This window comes from Thamnophis sirtalis, unplaced genomic scaffold (assembly GCF_051295495.1).
Source record: "Thamnophis sirtalis isolate CommonGarterSnake01/CBP01778 unplaced genomic scaffold, rThaSir2_p1.2 scaffold_4, whole genome shotgun sequence".
NCBI classification, from domain to species: Eukaryota; Metazoa; Chordata; class Lepidosauria; order Squamata; family Natricidae; genus Thamnophis; species Thamnophis sirtalis.
In genome coordinates, this window is record NW_028261384.1 from 56,806,240 (window position 1) to 56,832,031 (window position 25,792).

Genomic DNA, 25,792 nt, shown 5'->3' on the forward strand with positions numbered 1-25,792 from the left:
AGAAGTGGGTTGCTCCCAGTTCGGTCTGGATCAGCTGAAACGGTAGTTGCGGCAGCAGGAGGCTCTGCCCACCTGCCCGGACGCAGAAGCATCATGTGCACAAGCGAACCGGTAGTAAAAAAAAACGGAAACCCACCACTGGATGTTACCTAGTTAAGTAATTAATTGTCTGCAAAAAACGCACCATGTTCAGAGATCACAAAGGACCCCCACAATTCAATCCTGAGCTACAAATATTCTCTTCTATTGGTATTATACCAAATTGGATGTTTCAATAAATGCTTTTGAGTCAGGAAGAAGAAAAAATGCCATTGCAAATTGTGGGATCATCAAACCAGACATATACTATGAATGAAGCTGCTATAATCTCTAAAGCGATTGTATATTTAATAGAAGAGATATGGAATATACCTACTCTGTGGGCAGAAATTGTAGGTGGCCCCTCATGAATGGCACATGTTCTATATGTATATAAAATATATATAATGCTGATCATTACCTATAATGACAAGCATTATATACTATAGACTTACAATCCAAGACTTACAATACTAACTATATATATATGTGTGTGTGTGTGTGTGTGTGTGTTTTATTTGTGCTTCCTCCCATAATTGGGGCTTACCAGGGGTTGTGACACTAAATATCTATCATCTATCTATCTATCTATCTATCTATCTATCTATCTATCTATCTATCTATCTATCTATCTATCTATCTATCTATCTATCTATCTATCTATCTATCTATCTATCTATAGAGAGGGGGGGGGAGAGAGACTTAAAATCCAAATTGTAATCATTACAGCAATGGTGATAGATAAGCATACTGGGAGGCACCCATTACTCCTTGTGTTGTTACATTTTGTATCAGTTGTAGCTGGATGGTCTCCCCTCCCCCCCCCCGCTCTTTTGTGCCTTGTCTTGGGTACACACTGCAGCTGTGAAACATCTGAGGCCCCACAACGTCTAGTTTAGCACAGCACAATTTTTAGTATTAAAGCTATACTAAATACTGATATCCCTGCCAGGCATGGTGTACAAACAATATTGGGGCAGAAGAAATAGCTAAGTTGCCGTTAGTCTAGGAGTTATAAGTTGCATTACTAAATAATATATGAAGCTTCATATAACAATAAATTAAAAGATTTAAGAAGAAAATTTTTAGCATCGAGCCAGCCAGGAGTCGAACCTAGAATCTTCTGATCCGTAGTCAGACGCGTTATCCATTGCGCCACTGGCCCACGCTGGCAAAACTTGGAACTTTTTTGCCTGTATTCTAAATTCCGCCACATTGTAAATTCCATACACAGGCTTTTTGCGGGTAGTGCCGTACGTTAAACTAATCAAAACCTTTCAACAGTCTTTCATTTTAGACCAGTATTTTTCAAACCTGGCAGTTTGAAGATGTGTAAACTTAAACTTACAGACTTCTCCAGGCAACATGTTACTGGGGAATTCTGGTAGTTGATGTCCGCACATCTTCAAGCTGGAAAGGTTGAAAAACATTGTTTTAGACCTTAGTTAGGAAACGCTGCACTTCCATAAATCGAAATTACAATTGATGATAGTCAATACCACGTCGCTTTCCATTCGTTGCCTAGAGCTGGAGCTAGCGTCACAATTGTGGTTCCCGCCCACTCATCTAGTATAGGTTGGCGTGATTAGAACGACAGATTCCACCAATCCCAGCTTTTCTAGTCATTGCTTCGCTTTTAGGAGAAGCCGTGGAATGCTTTCTCATTAAGTTTGTCCTAAGTGGTGTGCCGTCTTGAAGGCCTAGGCGCGGCTGCCAAGTGACCGGGAAGCAAGGAAGGAATTCTAAATAAAAAGCAGGCAGAGCCCGAACGGAACTCCGCGGCGGACGAAGGAGCAAATGGGAACCAAGGTGGTAGCCGCGGCAGCAGCTGCTGCCTACGAGGAGCTGAAGCTGTGAGTGAGCGGCCAATGGTCGGCGGGAAATACCACTTCTAATTTCGTGCCCCTCTAGAGGGTGAAATAAGCCCTCGTATGAGGGTGCCTCTGGCGCCTCCTCCCCTTCTGTTTTGTCAGACTACGTCCTGGGTCGAGTCTCCCCCACTTGTAATAAGCGCTTGCCGTGGGAATTGTTCGTTCAACACATATGTCGTGCACCAGCTGGGGAAAGGCTATCCCCCCACCACTCTTGGCCTCTACTAGTTTTCCTCGCTCCAAGAAATCCTCTTTTCGATTCCTTTTTTTCATGTATTATGGTCGATAAACCCAACCACCGAAGCTTTCTGGGTCACTTATTCCACCCCTGTTTTTTGCTTCTTCCGTGGCTTTTCTTCTCTAACCTCTCAGTCGAAGTTGAAGTCACTTACGTGGTCAAATCAGCTCCAGCACAGCCGACTCGCTTACAGGGTCTGAAAATATTTCTTTGTGGAGTTTACTCTTCAGTGATACTGAAGTCTCCCTTTCCTTGCTAAAATCATCTTTGCTTTTTTCATAGCTTTGTCCTGGTAAAAAAGTAAGAGCCTGTCTCCCCTTTCCCAGACCGAATAATATTTTTTTGTTACTGGCCCTGTCACAAACCATTCAAGTGATCTAACCTGCAAACATTTTTGCAGCATGGATTACTTTAACTGGATAAGATGAAATCTGTAGTTCAACTGATATGAAGGTCATTAAGTTGACCAAGAATGAAGAGGACTCTTCTATTGTGCAATGAGCTGTTGTAGGTAAAGGCTTATGTTGTTAGAAGAAGCTCCTTGCAACATCATAATGCTAAGTTGAATTATGAGAGCACAATAAATCCATGGTTTTATTTGATGTAAAGACATTTTTACCTTTACATAACTGCTGCAATAGTCTGCCTAATACTAAGTATTGGTGAAAGAGAATCTTTGGAAAGCCCAGGCAGGCCATTGTCCCTTCATTGTTGCTCCTTGAAATGTAGAAACCTGGGCCAACCTCTTCCTAATGCGTACATTATGGAATTATGGGGTTATAATGCTTGCATAGTAGTTATGGTAGGGAGTGAGGCAGTATATTGTATTCTATGCAATACTATAGTCTCCAGAAACAATTTATCTAGATAATGAAAGTTACCTCAGTAATAAGATTAAAATCGGTTTGTGTGTGCATACACACACACACACTCACACAAACATTTATATACACACACACACATATATACACACACGGATTTTAATCTTATTACTGACAGGGAGTTTTATATGTATGTATGTATGTATGTATGTATGTATGTATGTATGTATGTATGTATGTATGTATGTATTTAGTGTCACAACCCCTGGTATGCCCAAATATGGGAGGAAGCAGACTGCTTCCTTTCTCTGTCTATCGGCTCGTCACAAGAGACCCTCATGACACAAAGTCATTATTTTTACTGTTGCCTTTGTTACATTTGTGTTGCATTTGTGCCGATAAATAAATAAATAAAGGGAGACAAGTATAGATCTATTTCAAGCTGTAGTCTCCAGGAACAATTTATCTAGATAGTGAAAGTTAGCTCAGTAATAAAATTAAAATCATATTTTGTTTGTTTGTGTATATATATAAATATATGCACATATATACATACACACACTCACACACACACACACACACACACTTTTATTACTGAACTAACTTTCACTATCTAGATAAATTGTATCTGGAGACTACAGTATTCCATAGAATGCAATATACAACCTCACTCCCTACCATAACTACTATGCAAGTGTTATAATCCCATTATTCCATAATGTACACTGGCCTAGATTTCTACATTTCATGGAGCAACAGTGAAGGGACAGTGTCCTGGGCTTTCCAAAGATTCTCCATTACTCTTTATTTTACTGATTTTAAGCATACTTACATGGTAATGCTGTTTAGGAATTCAGTGTGGTAGAACTTCCAAAAAAAATCACAAAGAAATGTTGAATTAGTATTTTAAAGACCATTGCTTTTATTTATATATTCATTTATTAATAAGTTATCTAATAAAGTTGTTGATCAGTCAAATTGTATCTTGGCTTATCAACCCTTACTTTGTGTTATGATATAGTGATAGGAAACACATTTTATATGGGCTGTTCTTTCTGAAGTGTACAATTAAATTCTTAATATTTTTGATGGAATTTAATGCTTGATACATACATTCCAGTAATCTCATCAAATGGAAAAATATGCAAATATATTTTAGCCTAATTCAATTGCTTAATGTTTATTATTCTTTTCTTCTTTGATAAAACTGAAATTGGGACAAGCTGCTACAGTGTTTCAACATAACACTGCAGAAAACTTTAAGCAATATTCTTCACTAACTATGGTAGGTTTCTTAAGAATGAAAGCTGAACACATGAAGGCTGCCTTCCTCTTCAGGTATAAGCTTTCTATATGAGTGCTCTGAAACAAGTTAATGAAGATTTTTTTATTGTAAATTGAGGAGTAGGTAATATGTAGGCAGTTGTCATAATGGCTTTAACAGTGACTATGTGTATGAAGTTTGATTGAAATTAAGAGGGTTAGTTTCTCGATCTGTCACACTACTACTAATAATGTAATCCACCCAGGATTATCATCATTACAGATTTTGGTCTCTTAGGGATCCAGGTTTAATATTGAAATCTCTATGACAAATGCAGACTTTTATACGATTATATCAGATAGAACAGGAAGCAGGTAAATGGATGAGTGTTGAAACTCATGTTTAAAAATTACCTGATGGAGTAGAAGGATTGCATCTTGATTGAGAATCTCCCTCCTAAAGCATTATGCATTGTCTTTGCCAGTCTCCCACAGCTGTTAGGCTGATCGCTTTCAAAGCCAGATTACTTCAGACTTTGTTGATACAAGAGAAAATCCAGTTTGAAAGAACCAAACTTTCAGAATAATTCTGAACCCAAGAACTAGAGCAGAAGAATATGCTGGGGTTCAGAAGTAGACAATTTCATAGGACTGTGGAAGAAAAACGTTGTGAATATATTAATGCTGGAATTAGTTGCCAGAAAGAAAAGGCTTTCAAAGTATGGAACTGTGTATATTGAGAAAAAGATAAGTAAATGGCAATTTAGAGATTTCACATTATGGAACAAATTGTTAAAATGTAAATATAACAGTTATGTGAACGAAATTGGACTTTTTATTATGTCTCAAATTGCTGGCCAAACAAAAATTATGTTGATCTCTATGCTGGTAAAAATTTTTGTTGTCCCTCTTGCAATCCCCACCTTTTATATTTATATTTTGAGTCACTGTTGAATGGTGTTATCCTCACTGGTGAATGTACTACTCATTATAGAAAACAATAATGCCATGTTTCCCCGAAAATAAGACCCAGTCTTATTTTCTTTTGGGCTTGAAAATAAGCAATCAGGCTTATTTTTAGGGAGGTCTTATTTTTTTGACATGCAGGAGGCAGTGAGCATGGAGGCCAATGGAAGCGGCAACACAGTGACTGCTAGCCGCACCCTCTCAGACTCATTGTCTGCTTGCCGTGGCTGCAACGGGCGAAGTTCTCAGCATGTCCCGGCCTCCAACTGCACTACCTGCTAGCCCAGCTGCTGCTGGAACACTTCTCGGGAACGGCGAGTGCTGTGCTAGCCATGACTGCCCATGCTGCTGCCAGGGTCCGAAGAGTGCCAGACTCATAGCTGTGGGCCTGGCATCTGTAGCACCAAGTCGATGTGCAGGCTGGCGCTCAGTGCTCCAAAGGCAGTGGCGAGTGAGCCGGCACAGGTGGCATGGCTCTACTGACAGCCACTTTTGAGGGGGCCCTGGCAGGCCGGTGGAGCTCCAAAGATTTTTGATCTGGGATGAGTCATCCCACGCCACACAGGAATAGCTCAGCAGGACAGCTAAGAGCAGTGGTGCCAGGAGGGCGAAGAGTCCTGCAAGGCTACGGCAGCATGGGCAGCGCTTGGCCACTTTTAAGACTTGGGGATTTCAACTCCCAAAACTCTCCACAGCTTCCCTGGAAGTTGGAAGTTCGATTGTACCCTACGATAGGAAGCCTCCACCCCCAGTGGATGGTTGTCTGCAAAAGCTGAGATGGACAGCCAGAGGTGGGGGAAGAAGAGAAGGAGAAAGCATGGACCTTTCTCAGCATAAAGCTTCACAGAAACCAAAATCAAACCTTGATTGGAGGGGGAGATTTTCCTGTGAGTACAATGTTAAAAGTTAACATTTCAGAAATGTAATCTGTAGAATTCTCCAAGTGCAACTCTTTGCCACAGCTTCGGAGCAATCCTCCTTCCTGCTGCAGGGCCACCACAGAGCTCACACAGGGCAGTGCAATTGCTGGTGAAGGGGGCCCTGGCAGACCAGCAATGGGAGAGGTGCTTTGGAGATATGGACTGAATTGCCCCATTTCAGGCAGGAGCAGCCCAGCAGGGCTGCTGAGAGCAGTGCAGCCAGGATGGCGGTGAGACCAGGCAAGGCCAGAAGAAGCAGGTGCAGCAGTCCCAGCAGCCGGGCAGAGGTGGGGGGAGCTGATTCCGACATGCTGCATGGCTTTCTGCCTTGTAGAAGCATCCTGAGCAAGACCTGAGCTCCAGGCTTGGTAGAGCACAAACCGTGGTCGACGCATGCTCTAGAGCTACAAGGTGAGTTGTGGAAAAAAGGGGTCCTTGGCTGCGAGGTTGCCTGGCACTGCGGGGAGGTTCGGGGCTGGCAAGAATGCACTAGAAACACCTCCATGTGCCCAGAGAGACAGAATGAGAGGCAGCTTCTGGCCCCAGCTATTCCTTGGAGCTGTGATTAATGGACTGAGCCTCCATGAGGTGATCAGGGAATGGAAGCGCTGCCTCCTTTGCTGGCCACATCTAACCCCTTCACTAGGGCTTATTTTTGGGGTAGAGCTTATATTAGGCCCATCTCAAAAATCAGGCTAGACATTGTTTTCAGGGTAGATCATATTTTTGGGGAAACACGGTAGTTTCCTCTTCTGGCTTTGCTGCTTTCCACTTCCAGCATGTCACTGGTCAGTTTAAAAACCACCTATCAATCTATAACACTAGTGACACCTGTCTTAATTCAGGGCTCTGCATTCTTTTTCCAGGCTGGTTTGTTTGTGATTTCATGTCTTTCTTGGGTCCCAAGTTAAAAAAAATAATTTGAAAAACAACATTCAGATGCTGTTCTGATCTATAGCTACAAATATCAGAATAGTGCAAGTGTGGTATTCTATGGAAGTAAAAGTTGAATTTTGAAGAAACAAAAAGAGTAATACTGCTTTTGAACTTTGGTGTTAAAAATGATTCCTGAGAATATTGTGGATGCCAGAAAACAAAGCAATGGATAATAATTAAAAAAAAAACCAAAAAAAAAAAACAAACAAACCTGGAAGTTTTCTTTTGAGAAACAAATTACACTGGGCAACAATAATTTTGCTTCCGGAATGCTTTTGGATGTATCTATGGATTTTTGGCTCTTAATCATGAAAATAACCTGTAATGTAACCTCTAATGTATTATTTTATAGAAATCTCTTTTTGCATTGTCTTATATAAATTTTAAGTTTTACTTGTGTTATAAGATGCTTTGTGATCTAATGCATATCCAAGTATGCATAATGGGCATATTGCATAACATTTGTGGAATTGTACAGTTTGGGCATGCCCAGGCATGCTTGCACTGGATGGTTGGAAGAAATGTCCTCCTGGATTCAGTTCCAAGTGGGGGGGAAAGACACTGGAAAAATGGAAGCTGCTTGGAAAGATAGTTTAATGGTGGACAGGACCACATGGTTTGAGGTCCTGAACAGAAAAGTTGATCACATGCTTCAAGATGTTTGGTGAAGAAAAAAAAGAGAAAAAAGGGGCTTGCTGGTTTTTTATGCTCTGTTTGGCCCCATCTCTCTGGTTCCTGTTCCTGTGTAAGAAACGTATTCTGATTGGTTGTCAGACTCCCATGGGGCCATGCAGGGGCAGCTCTCTAGGTTTGTTTTGAGTTCAAGTTTGAGTTTCCAGGTGCCATGTGATGAGCCCTAGAGCTGAAGGGGAGAACTCTTTTATTATGTAGAATAAACTGGCTTGGGCATTTTAATGGTCTATTAAGGAAAGTGGGAGGTATTAAGAGTGAGTCTTGTTTCCTGCCTAAAAACATGTTTCTCCATTTCTTATCTAGGGAAATATAATATTCTTCCTTTTCAATATATTTCATTCTTGTAGGAGAGGGGTGGGTGCTAACTTCCTAAAATGGATGCTGCTTAGAAAGATAGAAAAGCAGCTCACATGCATAGACACTACTTATTATGTTGATATTGGTTTCCATATATTTTGATCTGATTGTTTCAAGGCTATCATTGTCTAGATGTATGTAATTTACATAACAAGCCAGTATAGACTTGCTATGCTAAAGGATGATTGGTAATCTCAGAAGTGTCTCACCAATGTCAGAACAGCTGTGGTCCGTTCTGCTATATTTGTGGTGAGTACATGCTTTAAGCCTCAAGACACACTATGACTGGACTTATTAAGAAAATGTCTGAACTGTACTTTTGTTGTATCAAGACAAGGCCTCTGAAATAATTTGATTCCAGGGTAGAAAAATGTGGCAAATGAACTGCTTGTTGGCCCGACAAAGATATTTTGGCTGTGCTTCAAATAGAACTTAAGCTCTTTAAAAAATTGTGAGAAAGCAATGAAGAAGGAAGATGAAATTTTCATGATTTGAGACCTATATTTCCAGGAACAACTAAGATTAAGAACAGCATTTTTGTTGGACCACAGATCAGATATGCCATTAATGACAAATAGTTCAAAGATCTGTTAGTAAAGCCCCCCCCAAAATATTTTGGAAAGCATTCAAGGATGATATTGAGAAATTTCTTGGCAACTACGGAGCACCAAACTATATTCAGTTGATGGACAAATTTTTTAGAGTATACAACACCGTGAAGGGCTACATGTCCTTGAAGATTCATTTTCTACATTTACACTTGGATTTTTCCCCCAAAAAATATAAGTACAGTCAGTAATGAACATGGTGAAAAGTTTCACTAGGACATTACTATAATGGAAAAAGAGTATCAGGGCAATTAGAATCCATCAATGCTGGCTATTGTTGGACACTACAGCGACATGTATCAGATACCTAATACAAACAAAAATAGACAGCAAAACACCTTTAGCTCTGTTAAACATTCAGCTTGTCAGAAACTTGTCAGAAGTTTTCAAGTCCCAAACCTTTGGGGAACAAAATCTTGTCCAGTGATCATGTTTTGGACATACAGTATTATGCAAAGTTGTAGCGCTCTGGAGAAGGGTTTAATGCTGGGTAAAGTGGAAGGAAACAGAAGAGTAGGATGACTAGCACTAAGGTACATAGATTCAGTTATATTATCAATGATTGCACTATTGGAAGGCCTGAAGAAGAAGTCAGAGATCATCATGGAGAAAATAGTTATGTGATTGCAAAGAATTGGTATATATGTTTGATGGCATATACAGCTGTGTGAAAAAGTCCTGCACACTTTATGGTTTAAGGTTTACGGTTTATGACATTTTTTGGATAGGCCATTAATTTTATGATATTTTATGTTGCTATGTAAGTATTGTTATATTTAAATAAATACTAGTGGTTTTTAAGTGAAAATCGTGAATTCCAAGCAGTATATTGAAGTCCTGGAAAAGACCATGCTTCCTTCAACTCAGCAACTTGTAGGGAAGGACTTTTACTTCCAGGATGACAACGCTCCTTGTCATCGAGCCAAGTCCGTCCAGCAGTGGATGAAGAAGCATGGTGTTCGACTCCTGGATTGGCCAGTTTAAAGCCTGGATTTAAACCCAATTAAGAATTTGTGGGCCAAGATTGGTTACAAAATAAGCAAAAAGCATCCGAAGACCAAGCAGGAGCTGATTGAATCCATTATTGCAGCCTGTCACCAAACATCACGTGCAAAGACTTATCCAGTCTATGCCGAAGTGATGCCGCCTGGTGATAAGCAATAAGGGCTGCCCAATTTCATATTAGTAACCATGTTTGGTTATTTAAACAGTCCTTTTCAGGGCCACAAACAATAAAATTGCTAACAAAACACTAGTATCGGCCTTAGTAATTAATTGCAACACCTACGCCACTGAGTATGCATCAGTTAATTTGTTTTCATAGTCATTGTAAGCATGCATTGTAAGCATGCAAGAAAATTCACAATCCCCATCCAAACAGCACCAAGTTGCAAAAAGCTTATACTTCCCTGCACGATTTATATCCAACCAATACCAGAAGCAACGATACAGCTCCAGATCATCACGTGCAATGGATGCTTCACAGATAGATTCAGGCAGTATGGCCTAAATTCTTCAGCTAGAAATCTTCTGACATACTTATTGCATTGATTCCCAATCAAGTACAAATTGCTCTCGTCACAAGATGACCTTGGCCCATTGTTCATTGGTCCACTTGGCATACTTTTTGGCCCATACACATCAACAAGAGTGGTGAGCATCTTCGAGCCCTGTAGCCTTTGAGTCCTTTGACAAGCAGTCTGCGACGCAATGTGCTGGTGCACACTTTTACATCACATGTTTCACTCCAAATTCTTGTAATCTGAGGTGAGGCGAGCTTCCCCTTGAGTTGTTCGCAGCCCTGAGTCCCGCCGGGAATAGGGCGGCATATAAATAAAACAAATCACAATCTCAATCTTTCCTGTCAGCCATCAAAATGCATTGCAGAGCCTGATCTTGCCATTTTGTCAACTTTCTTGGTCTTCCAGAGCGGAGCCTATCATCAACTCAACCAGTTATTTGGTATTTTTCAACTACTCTGCTCACTGTGGTGGGGATGGCATTTCACTCTCGTGGCTATTTCTGTACAGGAGTAACCCTCTTCATGAAGCACAATGATGCGATGCCGCTGCTCAGTACTGGTGAAAGCAAAGGCCTTCATCCTTGCCTGCAGCCAGAGCTAAATTAAATTTCTCGATGCTATTCATGCCTATTTATAATCAGAGAGTATGAACATTGATTGGCTCATAGATTTAGCCTCTGTGCATTTTGATTGGTCAGCCAAAGCTCGCTGCTGATTGGCTACTTTCGATCCTAACATTCTCGAAAATTCAAGTTGTGTTTGTTTTAGCACATAAATTCACTCAAAAAAAGACTTTAGTTACATTAATAAAAATTATGCCTCTCAATCTGACTACAGAAATGTTCATCAAAGTACTAATTTTGTGTTGTTTCTATGAGTGAAAAGTTGATTAAACATGTAAATACAGCTTAAAACTGAAAGCGTGCAGGACTTTTTCACACAGCTTAAAATAAGGTGAAATAGTGGAAGAACCCAAAGTCAAAAAAGACAGATCACCCTACAGTTGTACAAATAATTAGGTCCGATAGAGTGGGATAATTGAAATAGACTCTGGACACTTTTTATTTAAGGAGGGGGAGATTGATTGAAATACAATTCTTTCTTCTCAATTAAAACATTGATGGTCTGTTCTCCTCTCTGTTCCTTCAGATCTAGAGAAAGATTGGTTTCAAAATAGAAGAAAGTAATTTGCTTGAAAGGATTTTTTTTAAAAAAATAAGAGTGATTTTAAAGGCTGGGACACAAATGATTACCGTATATTTGGAATATAAAATGCACCTTTTTCACCCAAAAAAGAGAGTGAAAATCTGGATGTGTTTTATACACTGAATACAGAAAAATACAGTAAGTTGAATGCTGGTTAGAGACCAGAGATCTCTGGTCAATGTTCCTAAACACATCTACAATAGATCTGCTGATTTTGCCTGTAATATAATAGATGACAAAAGTATAATAGATTTCATACATTTTTCTTCGAATATTGTTGGTATAAAGAGGAAATACCATTTTTATAACTCAAGTGTTGACTTTAATGTATCTCCACATGAAGGCAATGCTAGGAAAATGAGAGAAAAATTGTTTTCAGGTCATATTAGATCTGGCTTTTTTTGAAATCTCTATATCTAACATCTAGCTTCTCTCTAACATCCATCCATCCATCCATCCATCCATCCATCCATCCATCCATCCATCCATCCATCCATCTTATATGGCTACCCCTCTCACAAGAAATGTCTCTGGGTGGTACACAATAACAAAAAGGACAAGAACAATAAATATGTCCAATGCAGTCATATTGGTGTTTTTTTTAAAAAAAAAAAACCTCAAGAGATTTGATCAGCAGTGAAACCATCACAAGATCTCGCTAGTTCCTTGAGACTCACAACCTGATGGCAAAGCCAAGTTAATAACCTATCTGGCCTATTTAAGATCAGGCTTCTCCAGTGTGAGGCCCATAGGCTTTACATGCTCTTAGACATTTAATGTGATTGTACAACATTATGTGATTTATTTACATTAACTATATTATATATTTTATGTGTGCCCCAAGACAATTCCTCTTCACTCAGTGCAGGTTAGGCAAGCCAGAAGATTGGACATCTATATTTTAGACTGATGAAAGAACTTGATTATATTTTGGGTGTCATATCAAGATCTGTATTATCTTTAGAAGATTGTAGTATGTTATATCTCATAAAAATAAGCATTTGGATTGCAACGGTTTTGAAGATGACATTATGCTAGGGTTTCATTTGAATTCAGTGTTAGTGTGAAATATCATTATCCTGAAAAACAGGAATAAGCTCCTTTGACAATAGTTTTAGTATGCAACATGCATTATCTACCTTTCTATTTGGGAAGCATAACCTATAAAACTATTGCAATTAGTTTCTAATGGTAATATGGAGAAATGAAAAACTTAATGTACAAAATAGGATCCAGTCTTATATGTTTATTATTACTGAATTTGTGCCTTTAGTTTTTAGTTAGGGGAATGACAAGGAGCCAAGAACATTAATATTATAAATTATTTATATTAATTCACTTTGCAAATAAATAAAGTCCCTCAAGGCCACTGTAATTTTGGTTCTAGTGTAGGATGAGGCTCATTTTTTAAAATAATCTCAGAGTTGTGTCCTTGTTCACAACTGTCATATATCCAGAGCTAAATCTGATTTGCATTAGACTCTAAATGTTTCCTTCATCTTATTGCTTCATTATCCTATCTAGCAGAAAGAACAAAATGAAGCAACTTATTTGCCAAGTTGACTACTGATCATGATTAGACCACTATAGTAGGATACAGGTGACAATCTTTAAATCCTCTTTCAGTAGTAAAGCTCACTGAGTGACTTTAGGTCAGTGATTTATTTCATTCTTATAAGGTTATTGTGAAAATAAAAAAAGTAGGTGATACTGATTGACATGTGTTGGGGGCATGTCAATCAGTATGCTGCCTTCAACATCTGAAGGAAGATAGAAGATTAATATAAGAAATTATGGGAGACCTAGTTTTGGAAATGGTTTTATCAATGAGGAATTTTCATAATTTCTCAATCTAATTTGCAGCTCTTGGGATTTCCTGGTAATCTCCTACCCCAGTATTTTGAGATTAACCTTGAATAGGTAGATGCTGCTACTTACTGCAACTTTTAAGTTGTGGTTTTTATTACATTTGTATTACTTTTTTTGTGCAAGACAGTGCAAATGGGATTTCTTCCCATGTTTTATCTTTGCAGCAGTATCAAAAAGTCTGGCTAATGGCCAGAGTTATCATCTGTGGTGATACTCTTTGTGATCAGTATGAGTGTATTAGTCTTCTGTTAGCACAATGGATTCAGATGTGTGAAGTTATCTTATGTATCAAGTTCATGTATTTTTAAACTTTGATTTTCTTCCATATTCACGCAACTTCTATTTTAACAAAACATAGCTAATTTATTATTTTGAATAACATACTCTTGAAATCTACTTCTCTGTGTTTATCATTTTGAAATCGTTTTGGCCCTGCTTGTTTCTGCTTATCATTTCGTATTGCTTTATTTGAAACAGAATATTTCAGTTATTTTACTGACAATAAACATTTTCTATTATGCTTTATTTTTTATGCTAAATAAAATATAGTCATTTGTTTTCATAGAAATTGGAGCTGAAATCCTCTTTTTAACTGTCTGGATCATGCCATTTTCAATGAACATAAAAATGAAAATCTATTATGGTAGTTGTTTTTATGGCAAAGAAAAAGGTGTGTAATTTAAATTATTTAAACTTTTTGACTTGCCCCTGACCAATGAATGAATAAATGATTACAGATCTATTTAAACATTTATTAGATCACACCATTTTGCACCCATTTTGATATATCTACACACACACACACACACACACACATACACACACACACGTAATTTTTTACATTTTATTTTTTGCTACTTATTCTACATCAAGACTAAAACTATATTGGTAAATTAGAAACATATTAGAGAGAAGAAGGAAAGACAAACTAAAGAATTGACCAATCAAGTAGATGGAGCAAAAATTTATGGCAACAGAATTAATAAACTCCAATAGAACAATTTAAATGACAGAACAGATGCTGCATAATAACAAAACTTTTGAATTTCATACTGTTTCAATACTTTGCCACAAACATTTGAGGATCAAATAGTCTTATATTAAATGATTCTGAACTTTTTAAAATGGGTAATATCATGTAATCATTGTTTGCTTTTACGGTTGTGCAAAATGGAAATATGACATTCCAAAGATTGCTAGTATTAGTCTTTATGAAAGTATATTCTTCAGAATATTAAAATTTGCTGCTTGTCTGTGATCTTATACCTTTCTTGTATCTTAGACACATAACACCAGAGAAATTTTATGTGGAAGCTTGTGATGATGGAGCAAATGATGTACTTACCATTGACAGAGTGTCCACAGAAATTACTCTTGCAGGTATTTTTTCATTTTCTAATGTGGTATTCTTATTTGTAGAAAAATTTTCTAAAACATCAGTATGATGTTAATATTACACTAATATTAATACCATTCCTTGTTTTTTTTCATTCACAACATATTTTCCTCAAAATTCCTAGTTACATATTTTCATTTACCTGCACAATGTGAAAATGCAAATGTCATCAAAATTGTAGAAGCTAATGTACTACTAGGGATTAGCACTGCAGGTAATATTTAAGGTAGGAAGATACTTGGCTTGTGCATATCAGGAGGGAAAGGACTCCTTTGTAGAGTTAGCTACATGTGGATCTGCTAGGCACTTACTGCAGAAAGGATATGAGATGTGTGTTTTATTGTATTGGTTTTGGCACTTCAGTTATGTTTTTGCTTTCCACAGAGATTCAGCTAGAAATCCCTGAAATATTTTATTTATTTGTTTGTTTGTTTGTTTGTTTATTTGTTTGTTTATTTATTAGACTTATATACCGCTTCATAGGGCTTTCAGCCCTCTCTAAGCAGTTTACAGATTTTTTAGCAAATTGAGCAAATTGAGTCAGCAACTTGCTGGGTCCTCATTTCACCCACCTTGGAAGGATGGAAGGCTGAGTCGACCTTGAGCCAGTGAGATTTGAACCGCTGAACTGCAGATCACAGTCAGCTGAAGTGGCCTGCAGTACTGCACCCTAACCACTGCGCCACCTTGCCTCTTCTTATAATAATAATAATAATAATGATCCAAGCCTGAATAATAAGTCCAGACTTCTTTGAAAAGGACTATTTAATTAGTTTAATTACTGGCAGGAAATTCTGGCTGCTACATAACCCATGTTGTATGTAGAAGCTTGATTTAGATAATTCTAATTTACATTCTTTATTATTGGCATTTTAATTATTTTATTTATTCCCCTGGTTGTTTTCTGTTTTCAATTAGTGCCTCCAGGGTAATTATCTTATATAGTTCAAAAAATAGTCTTATCCAGCCACACACAATCTTTCATAGAGAAGACATGAGTTTTTATCTGGATGTTTCATACTAAATAGACTCGTTTAAACCAGGGATATTAATAATTATTAGTTTAATTTCCACAGGTTTCTTTGAGTCTGTTGTAAGTATGTTGAAGTCTGATTATGATGTAGTACTAATATCAGTTATTATTAAATGAAGTGTTGATTTTGAAATTTTAACCTGGAATTTTAAGTAAATAAAAATATATGATATGCATATGACATGTTAAAATACTTCGTACTCCTTTTTATTTTTAAAGCTCCATTTTAATAAAATGGTAATTATTACATACATGGTGTAATTTAAACAGTGTTCTTGCAATATTTCATATGGCAGTTCATGCTGTTTTTCTTTTGCAGTTAAAAAAGATGTTCCACCTTCAGCTATTACCAGGCAAATATGTGGTATTTTGGGAACAGTCCGTCTGGTGGCAGGTATGAGGCTTTCAGAAGAAGTGAAATAAAATTACAACCAGAAAACTGAAAACTTATTATTTTACCTTATTGAAGTCATCCTCCTCCCAATCCAGCAAGGAAGAGGGCTTATTTAGTGAGGTTATGAAGGGGGGAGAGCAAAAAGAAGATGACTTACTTGCAGAATCCATTATTTAAATAAGTTCTTTATAAGTCCTTTTCTGTGTTTGTGTTTCCTCCCGACTGCAATTCCAATTTATGTCTCCTTTTAAGTTTTCTTTTAAAGACTTTTTGTTTTGTTTTTGCTGCTGGCCTTTGTTTCTGCATCCTTGGGTGGTTTTAAAAATAGGGAGGGGATTTAAAACATACTCCCACAGCATCAACAAATGCTGTTAAATTCTGGAACTCACAATTAAAACCTAAATTTTATGTAATCCTAAATCCAAAAACCTAACATTAGTTAAACCTAATTAACATTATATATATATATATATATATATATATATATATATATATATATATATATATATATATATATATATATATATATATATATATATATATATATATATATATATATATATATATATATATATATATGTTATATTTATGCTGATAAATAAATAAAGGGAGACTAGTATAGATCTATTTCAAGCTATTTAGCTCTCATCAGCTAGCCATACCCTTACTGGGATTTGAACCTGGGCTATATTGCACACTAGGCATACTAGGCAAAGATCTTAGCCATTAGGCCACAGGCTCTTATCCGTTTATCAGCGATATATATGTGTATATATATATAAATTATTATTAAATAAAAAATTTACAGCCATATAAAAACTGTTACAGGAGAATAAGGAGCTCACTAAAAAGGCTGTCACAGGCAACCATCTTCCTCATGCAATTCAATTTTACTACTTTAGTAGTAATAGACCCTCTTCTTAAAGTCATGTTGCATGTAATCAGTATATCCTACTGTGGGTTATGTTATAGCAGTATAGCTTTTTATACACAGAGGAGAATACTTTATTTGCTGACCTGAAATGCTAAACAGATTAGAAAAGGATTGTGCAATTTTTATATCTCTGACTATCATAATATAAACAAGATAGTCTCATATCAGAAAGGTAAGAGTGGATATTAATTTTAACATTACAAAGAAAAGAACATTGTTTCAGAAAATGATATAGAGCAGAGGTCCTCAAACTACAGCCTATGATACAGCCCGGCCTTTGGCAGCCCGGATATGGCCCACCAAAGCAATTAATCCAGCCTGTGCGGGACCATGAAACTGCCCCGCTCACATCACCCTGCCCATCCAACAGCCCCCACCCTTCGGCTGAGTACGGGCCTTTCACAGGCAGCCGCAGTGAGCAGAGTGGTGTGAACTCCATGGGCTGAATGGGGAGGGAAATCCACTCTTGGCCTGCCGTTCTAGGCCAAAGGGCCATTTTGGGTTTTGGGGGGATGGACACCGCAAGGCTCAACTACCTTTCAGGCCCTGCTCTGGGCTGGGCAGTGGTTCACCTTTCCCAGCTGGCTGCAACCCCCAAATCCTGCCTTACTCCAATTGGTGCGGTCGGCTCAGTTACTGGCGAGAGCAGCCGCCACCTTGCTTGCACCTTCTCATCCAAACTGCCGGGTATTGCTCTGGTTCTTTCTGTAACAGCCGTACACACTTTTCTTCCAATTCTAAGTACGCCTTGGCACTTGCAGCCATGGCAGACAAGCTGCAGTTCTCCTTGCTCCAACCAGCAGTCTCTGCTCGCATCAAGAAGCCCGCGTCTGGGTGGGAGTAGGCCAAGGACAGATGACACACTGCTTCCGGGCCAGTTTGGGCAGGAACGGGAGAGCCACATAGGGACGGCTCGCCCAAAAGAACTATGGCAGAGCCGTGCAGCTTTTATCTGCCAGCTGGCCTCCGGGTAATGCCCCCCCCTCCTCCTCCTCTCCCCTTTCCCTTTCTGCAGTGTCTTGTTTTTCCAAACACCCAGGCTGGGCAGCAATTCACAGGAAGGTGCCCCAACCAAGGAGATTCAGAATGTGTCCCATGGCTTGGCCACTGCATTAACTGTTCCCGCCCCTTTCGAAATGGCCACCTGGTGCTTCCCTCGGGCGCCCAGGGCCGGCGTGTGGCTCTTCCGAGAACTGGGGGAGGGAAGGCAGGCACTCCAGCAGAGGAGACAAGCTTCAGTTGCTTGTTCTGTTGCAATCCCAAATGATTGGCCTTGGCTGCGGCTCATGAGTGCTCTGTCTGCCAGGGGAACTAAAGTGGCGAAGCACCGCATTCTGCTGGCCTTGCATCCCTGGGCAGAGCTCCAGGTGGAAGGGCTTGCTTTGGCCCTGGCCTGGAGTGGCGAGGAGGCGACTGCATGAAAGGACGCCATGCAGTTGGAGGCACAACTGCCGCAGCCTGCAGAAAAATTGCCATATTTGATGCCACCTGCATGATGGGCCTAGCTACTCTGGTGCAAGCTCTGGAGGCAGGTGATGTAGGGCAGGGAGTGTCGGCCTGCAGGAAATAACAAGTGGGGGACCCATGAAGGGGCTGCGAAAAGACACGCCCAAGACCTGGCTGCTTCCCCAGAGAAAGCGGCACAGCTGCTGACAATTGGGGTTGGGGGAGTACCAAAGGAGGAGCTCATTGCACTGTGACTGCTGCAATGAATATGAGAAGCCCAGCCAATGTTTTGAGCACGGTTAACATCTACAGCCCAATGAGCTTAGACCACCCTGTTACCATAACCAGCCTTTTGTTCATGACATCTTTGTTAACACTCACCACACCTTGTCAATTTACAAACTCCAGTTACTGCTCAGTGAACATCGCACAGCCAGTCATTATCACCTCACCAATGAATCTCCCAACACCAATGACATTAGCTGGCTTTTTAAATAGCCATGAGACCTGTGGAAAGCATGCCTTTCTTTCCCCAAGCATTGCCAATTCCCCCCCAGTAAATTAATAAACCTAGAGCAACAACTTCATGCAATATTAAAAAGAAGAATAGAAAAGGGGGCTGCTGTGTATTGTTTAATGGACTGCTAAATTGGCAAAATAGACTGTTAAATTGGCCACGCTCACTCAGTTATATGATGACCTAGTCATGTCCACCCAGCCGGTCTGGTCCCTCACCAGTCTGAGGGATCATGAATTGGCCCCTGTTTAAAAAGTTTGTGGACCCCTGATATAGAGGAAGAGAAAGGTACTAAATACATTTCCTTTGGCAGAAAAGAAGAAGAGACGTAGCAGATTTTGGAAATGGTCCAGTGAGGAAGAGTTAAGGAGAAAAGAGTGAGGAATCAGAATGAAATGGTGGCACTAGCCAAATTTAGGGGGAAATGCAGGGTTTTCTTGAGTATCTGATAGTCTATATGCAGGCTATAGACCCTAAATTGTGTATCCATTGATAAAAATGTATAGCTGGAATGTTTTTTTTTTCATTGAGAGCTTTAGAAACCTGGAATATTAGCATTTCAGCAGAACCTCAGTTTGTGAATATATATTTGGTGTAGGAAATCCTTGGGGGTAAAAGAAAATTATAGTTCTTAATATAGGTGGTCCTCCACTCATAATCACACTTTAGCCCAAAGTTTCTGCTGTTAAGCGAGACATTTGTTAAATGAGTTTTTCCTCATTTTATGCCCTTTCTTGTCACAGTTGTTAAGGAATCACCACTTAACATTAAATTAGTAACAAAATTGTTAAGTGAATCTGGCTTCCCTATTGACTCAGAAGTTCAAAAAAGATGATCATTTGACCACAGGATATTGAAACCATTGTAAATATGAACCAGTTCCCAAAGATCTGAATTTTGGTCACATGACCAAGGAAATACTGCAACAGATGACTGTGAAAAATGGTCATAAGTCACTTTTTTCAGTACTATGGTAACTTTGAATGCTCGGTAAATGAATTGTAAGTCAAGGACTACCTGTAATGGTCTGCTTCAAGGAAGGATGTGGTGGTGATGCAACAAAGATGGTAATAACAGTATGAATAATGTGGAGAAGGGAGAAAATGAGTTTTATTCCCTCTGTCCATCCTTCTTTCCCTTTTTCTTTTACAAAAAAGAGATATAAAAGAACAATCATCAGAACTGACCCATATTTTGTTATTTTACAGGCACATACCTTATTGTAATAACAAGAAAGAGAAAAGTAGGTGAATTTTTCAATCATATAGTCTGGAAAGCAATTGATTTTGACATCCTCTCTTACAAAAAAACAATGCTACATTTAACTGATATTCAGGTAAGAATTAATATTTGAATGTTTCACAAATTTCCTGTGGACATGTAAAATAAAAGAAAATATTTAATCTCTTAAATTTGTAAGAACATGATTACTGATAAGTTGAAGATATAATTTCTCTGAAATTCAGCAGCTAATCCATTAATTGGGATTCAAAGGGCCTAATGAGAGCAGACTTTTCCAATGCAATTTGAAATGCATTATAGACTAAACCTCTGTGCCATATATAAGAATTTTCATCATGATATTTTGTAATATGGGTGATTTGTGTGGTTTTTGGATCTTGAACAGTTTCAAAGCTATTCCAAAATGACTGTTTTGTAGTTTTAACTAAAAAAGCTCTTCTACTTTAGCATAATACTAATACATAATATATAATAATACTGTAGCCCTGACGTACAATCAGAACTGAGTCCAAAATTTCTATTGTTAAATGACAGAGTTGTTAAGTGAGCTTTGCCCCATTTTATGAACTTTCTTGCCATAGTTATTAAACGAATCACTGCAGTTGATAAATTAGTAACACGGTTGTTAAGTGAATCTGCCTTCGCTATTGATTTTGCTGGACAGAAGGTCACAAAAGATGATCAGATGATCTAGGAACACTGCAACCATCATAAATATGAATCAGTTACAAGCATCTGAATTTGATCACATGACCATAGAAATGCTGTAATGGTTGTAAGTGTGAAAAATGGTCACGTTACTTTTTTCAGTGCTGTTGTAATTTTGAACGATCATTAATAAATGAATGTAAGTCAAAGTCTACCTGTATTTTTTAATTTAGATTTTTAGTATGATTACTTTTAAGTTTAGCATATTAGCTTGTCAATTTGTGAGTGTCTGTATGTATGAGGGAAAGTCTAGAAACTAGGAGACTAAGATTTTAGACCCACCTTAGCCATGAAAGCCAGCTAGATAACTTTGAACCAGTCACTCTGTCTCAGCCCAACCCACCTAACAGAATTGTTGTTTAGTGAAAATTGGGGAAGAGCGAGTATTCAGTATTTATAAAAACAATAAAGAAGTATATGGTCTGGTATGATTATATTTTTAGTTTTTCTGGAGTGTTGCATTTCTTTAATGATCTTTATTATAAGGAGCTGGATTGCACTGTAATGTGGAAATGCTGTATTTCTGCCTGCCCAACTTTTGAAGATTTTCTGCTAAAATGCTTCATCACATTTTTTGAACTACTACTAACACAAGGGACAAGAATAAGTAAATAACAATTCTTTTTCATTTATCAGTTACAAGATAATAAAGTCTTCTTAGCAATGATTAGTCATATATTGAGTGTGGATGGATTTTATTTCTCTACAACATATGACTTGACACACACCTTGCAACGATTGGCTAATACCAGTCCAGAGTTTCAAGAAATGAGTTTGCTAGAGAGGGTAAGAATATTTCTTTCAATTTTTTTAGAAAAACAAGACATTACATATAGAGAAAAAGTGTGTGCATATTGAGTAGATTCACTTTGTTTTTAAACTGCCAGTTTTAATTTTTAATGTCATAGTGACCAAGGTATAATGTTTCAACAAAGTGTGATGGTTTTTAAATTGTCTGTTCAATATTTCTGTGAATTCATTGTTTGTTTACCCCATATTCTTGTGCATTTCCTAAATTTATATTTCTGGAAAAATTGGGTTAGTTTCTTATTTAGTCATCCTTGGAGATCAGTTGAATTCTTATGTCATTTTTCTACTAATAAAACTGCTTCAATTAGTGGGATTGGAAAGAACATCATGGTGTTTCCCAAAAATCTATATCCTTACTTCAGATCTGATCTATAATATTTAGAAGGCAATCTGAAGCATATTTGTAATGGAAAGCTGCAGGAAGAAGAAAAAAGTCCATTACCTGATAGGATTTTATCGTGCATTAAATCTTGATTTGCTTTGTTCCTGGTACCTTTCTATAATTCTACTCTGAAATGTACAATATAGCTCTAACTTGGTTTTTAATTATATCTCTGTTTTTACAGGCAGACCCACGGTTTGTATGGAATGGACACCTTCTTAGAGAACTTGCTGCTCAACCTGAGGTAGTTCATTCTGCTGGGCATAATCTCCAAAATGTTAATTTGTGACTTTATAGCTTTTTGTTAATTCTCTTCTAATGTAGTTGTTTGGCTTATCTGATTTGTTCATAGATAATTTGCTGTAGTTCTAAAAATTGATAGAAACAAGTTAACATATGGCTCATTGAAAATTTTCATGAGACTCAAGATCAGAAGAAAACATGGGCTGAAGCAATACAGTGTGCTTATTTATACTAGCTTTATCAATCAATTATGCTTAGTATGTCATTTTTAAAACTTTGAGGCTTGGGACTCCATGCACCCTAAATCATTCAATCTTGGCAGGTTTCAGTCGAAATATATTGTCCTCCAGCCAGGCCCACACAACCTCCAGGCAATGTGGCAGGCCTGAATAGGGGACAATAGACTTTGAACCCTGCCAAGACCAATTGACTTTGGGTGCATGGACTTTGACATCTTTAGTTCTGGATAAGGTGGCACTAGCCCAGATAAATCCGGTCCACAACATGGGGATTATCCTGGGTTTTTGACTCTTGTTCAAAGAGCAGGGGGCACTCACAACTGGGTGAGGATTTGAACAACTTCAGGTTATAAGCCAGTTGCGGCCTCTCCTGGATCAGGAGTCCCTGGACTCAGTCATTTAAGCCTTAGTCATCTCATGTTTCGACTATTGCAATGGATTCTATATGGGGCTACCCTTGAAGAGCATTTGGAAGCTACAGCTGTTTCAGAGTGCGGTAGCATAGATGGTTTTGGGGGCCCTAAGGGTGCCCCATATAGCACCACTGCTTCAGGAGCTGTACTGGCTGCTGGTTTGCTTTTTGAGTGCAAAAAGCACTTTTTGGTAATCCCTTTAAAGCCCTTCATGACATAGGTCCAGGCTACTTGAGGGACCATCTTATCCCACTGGGATTTGCCCACCCCGCCAATACTGGCAGATGAGGCGTGTTGCATGCCCCATTGGCCAGTTTTTTCCTGCTGGGGAGGTCCAGTAGAAAAGCCTTCTCTGGCATTGCTCCTAACCTATGAAACATCTTGCCCCTGGAGTGAGGTTGGCTCCTACCGTCCCGAACTTTTGCAAGAGCTTGAAGTTCTGATTCTGCCACTTGACTTGGGGCTTCAAAGGGCAGGGGGGGGGAGTTCACATTGGAATGGTTGCAAGAGTAATAACAGATCCTATCTCCTACCTACGTATTGTATGCCCTCTTTTAGCTAGGGTTGTGTATTTCATTTTTATGGTATTTTATATGTCTAGTTTTATGTTTTTAATAATGTAAGATGCCCAGACTTACCCTTTGGTAAGATAGGTGGCCAATAAATTTAATAAATAAAAATAAGAAAATAATAATAAATAAAAAAATTATCAGAAGATTTCAGGAAATGCATCAAATCTGGCCAACTTGCTCTCAGATTTCTATAGCAGATTATGTAACATAAATAACTTAGGCTTTGGAGAAGTTTTTCTTTTAAGCTATACCTATTAAACTAAATTTCTGAGAGCTATCTGTTCTTCAACAAAGAAATGAAATTTCCCTAATCACTCAGAAATAGAATTCTTATCTGCACTCATTTTCAAATTGAAAATGATAAACTCAGTTATTCAGTACTAAGAATTAATTCCCCCCCCCCACTTCTGGAGCAATTGTAATGGAGACCAAATGCCACAGCCCACTTGCCAATGACTAAAAAGTCATTGGCAAGTGGGCTGTCTTAAAATTGGAAGGAAGGAAGGAAGGAAGGAAGGAAGGAAGGAAGGAAGGAAGGAAGGAAGGAAGGAAGGAAAGAAAGAAATATGGTAGATGAAGATGGGTCAGATTCTTTAAATATATTAACTTTCCTGTTTTTAGCTCCATAGATTTGCAGTTCCAGTTATGCATGGTTGTATCCTTTTGCTTGCCTGGCATAGAAACTCAGTGTGGGTATGAGGGATTGCTCTCAGATGAATTCTAGTAAATGATACATAGAGAAAGAGAAAAATATCTTGACAATTTGTAGGTGAAAATTCAGAACATATTTTAGTCCTACTTCACAAGATTGCTACTTGAGGAAAATTTGGGAAAAGAGTGCTATATAGTTGCAAGAAAAAGTATGTGAACCCCTTGGGATTACGTGGAGTTTTGCATGAATTGATCATAAAATGTGCTCTGAACTTCATCTAAGTCACAATAGAAGAACACAGTCTGGTGAAAATAATACTACACAAACATTAGATGTTGCCATGATTTAATTGCACATAACATGTAAACACTCACAGTGCAGGGAGGAAAAAGTATGTGAACCATTGGACTTAATAACTGGTTGACCCTCCTTTGGCAGCAATAACCTCAATTAAACGTTTCCTGTAGTTGCAGATCATACCTGCACAACGATCTGGAGTAATTTTGGACCCCTCCTCTTCACAAAACTGTTTTTGTGTAGCAATATTCTTGGGATGTCTGGTGTGAATTGCTCTCTTAAGGTCATGTCACAGCATTTCAATCGGGTTGAGGTCAGGACTCTGACTGGGCCACTCCAGAGGGCGTATTCTGTGCTGTTGAAGCCATTTTTGTGTGGACTTGCTTGAATACTTTGGGTCATTGTCCTATTGCATCACCCATCCTCTGCGGAGCTTGAGTTGGCGGACAGATGGTTGTACGTTTTCCTGCAAAATGTCTTGATAAACTCTGGAATTCATTTTCCCATCAATGACAACAATCCATCCAGGCCCTGAGGCAGCAAAGCAGCCCCAAACCATAATGCTCCCTCCACCATATTTTACAGTGGGGATGAGGTTTTGATGTTGGTGTGCTGTGCCTTTTTTTCTTCACACATAGTGTTGTGTGTTTTTCCCAACAACTCAATTTTGGTTTCATCTGTCCACAGTATATTTTGCCAGTAGTGCTGTAGAATATCCAGGTGCTCTTTTGCAAACTTCAAATGTGCTGCAATATTTTTTTTGGACAGCAATGGCTTCCTCCGTGGTGTCCTCCCATGTACTCCATTCTTGTTTAATGTTTTCCTTATTGTAGATGTGTCAACAAAAATGTTAGCATGTGCCAGAGATTTCTGTAGGTCTTTAGCTGACACTCTAGGATTCTTCTTTACCTTGTGAAGCATTCTACGCTGAGCTCTTGCAGTCATTTTTACAGGACGACCATACCTAGGGAGAATAGCAACAGTGCTAAACTTTCTCCATTTGTAGACTGTCTGTCTTACCGTGGACACATGAACATCAAAGCTTTTGGAGATACTTTTGTAACCCTTTCCAGCTTCATGCAAGTCAACAATTCTTGATTGTAGGTCTTCTGAGAGCTCTTTTCTGCAAGGCATGGTTCACATCAGACAATGCTTCTTGAAACCAG

The 25,792-nt window shown here is 38.5% G+C and overlaps 1 protein-coding gene and 1 non-coding gene across 2 annotated transcripts in view; one reads left to right on the plus strand and one right to left on the minus strand.

Annotated features, from left to right (window-relative positions):
• Nucleotides 1-1,170: 1,170 nt before the first annotated feature.
• On the minus strand, nucleotides 1,171-1,243 carry TRNAR-ACG (transfer RNA arginine (anticodon ACG)). The gene has a single exon. It is a non-coding gene; the product is annotated as a tRNA-Arg (tRNA).
• A 443-nt stretch (nucleotides 1,244-1,686) lies between these two features.
• SACM1L (SAC1 like phosphatidylinositide phosphatase) overlaps nucleotides 1,687-25,792 on the plus strand; it is a 45,128-nt gene continuing 21,022 nt past the window's right edge. The window contains exons 1-7 of the mRNA XM_087712969.1: nucleotides 1,687-1,931; nucleotides 14,631-14,728; nucleotides 16,097-16,171; nucleotides 20,277-20,404; nucleotides 21,655-21,804; nucleotides 22,395-22,454; nucleotides 24,299-24,332. Of these exons, the coding sequence (XP_087569095.1) occupies nucleotides 1,876-1,931; nucleotides 14,631-14,728; nucleotides 16,097-16,171; nucleotides 20,277-20,404; nucleotides 21,655-21,804; nucleotides 22,395-22,454; nucleotides 24,299-24,332 (601 nt within the window). The 5' untranslated portion in view covers nucleotides 1,687-1,875. The remainder of the gene's footprint in view (nucleotides 1,932-14,630; nucleotides 14,729-16,096; nucleotides 16,172-20,276; nucleotides 20,405-21,654; nucleotides 21,805-22,394; nucleotides 22,455-24,298; nucleotides 24,333-25,792) is intronic.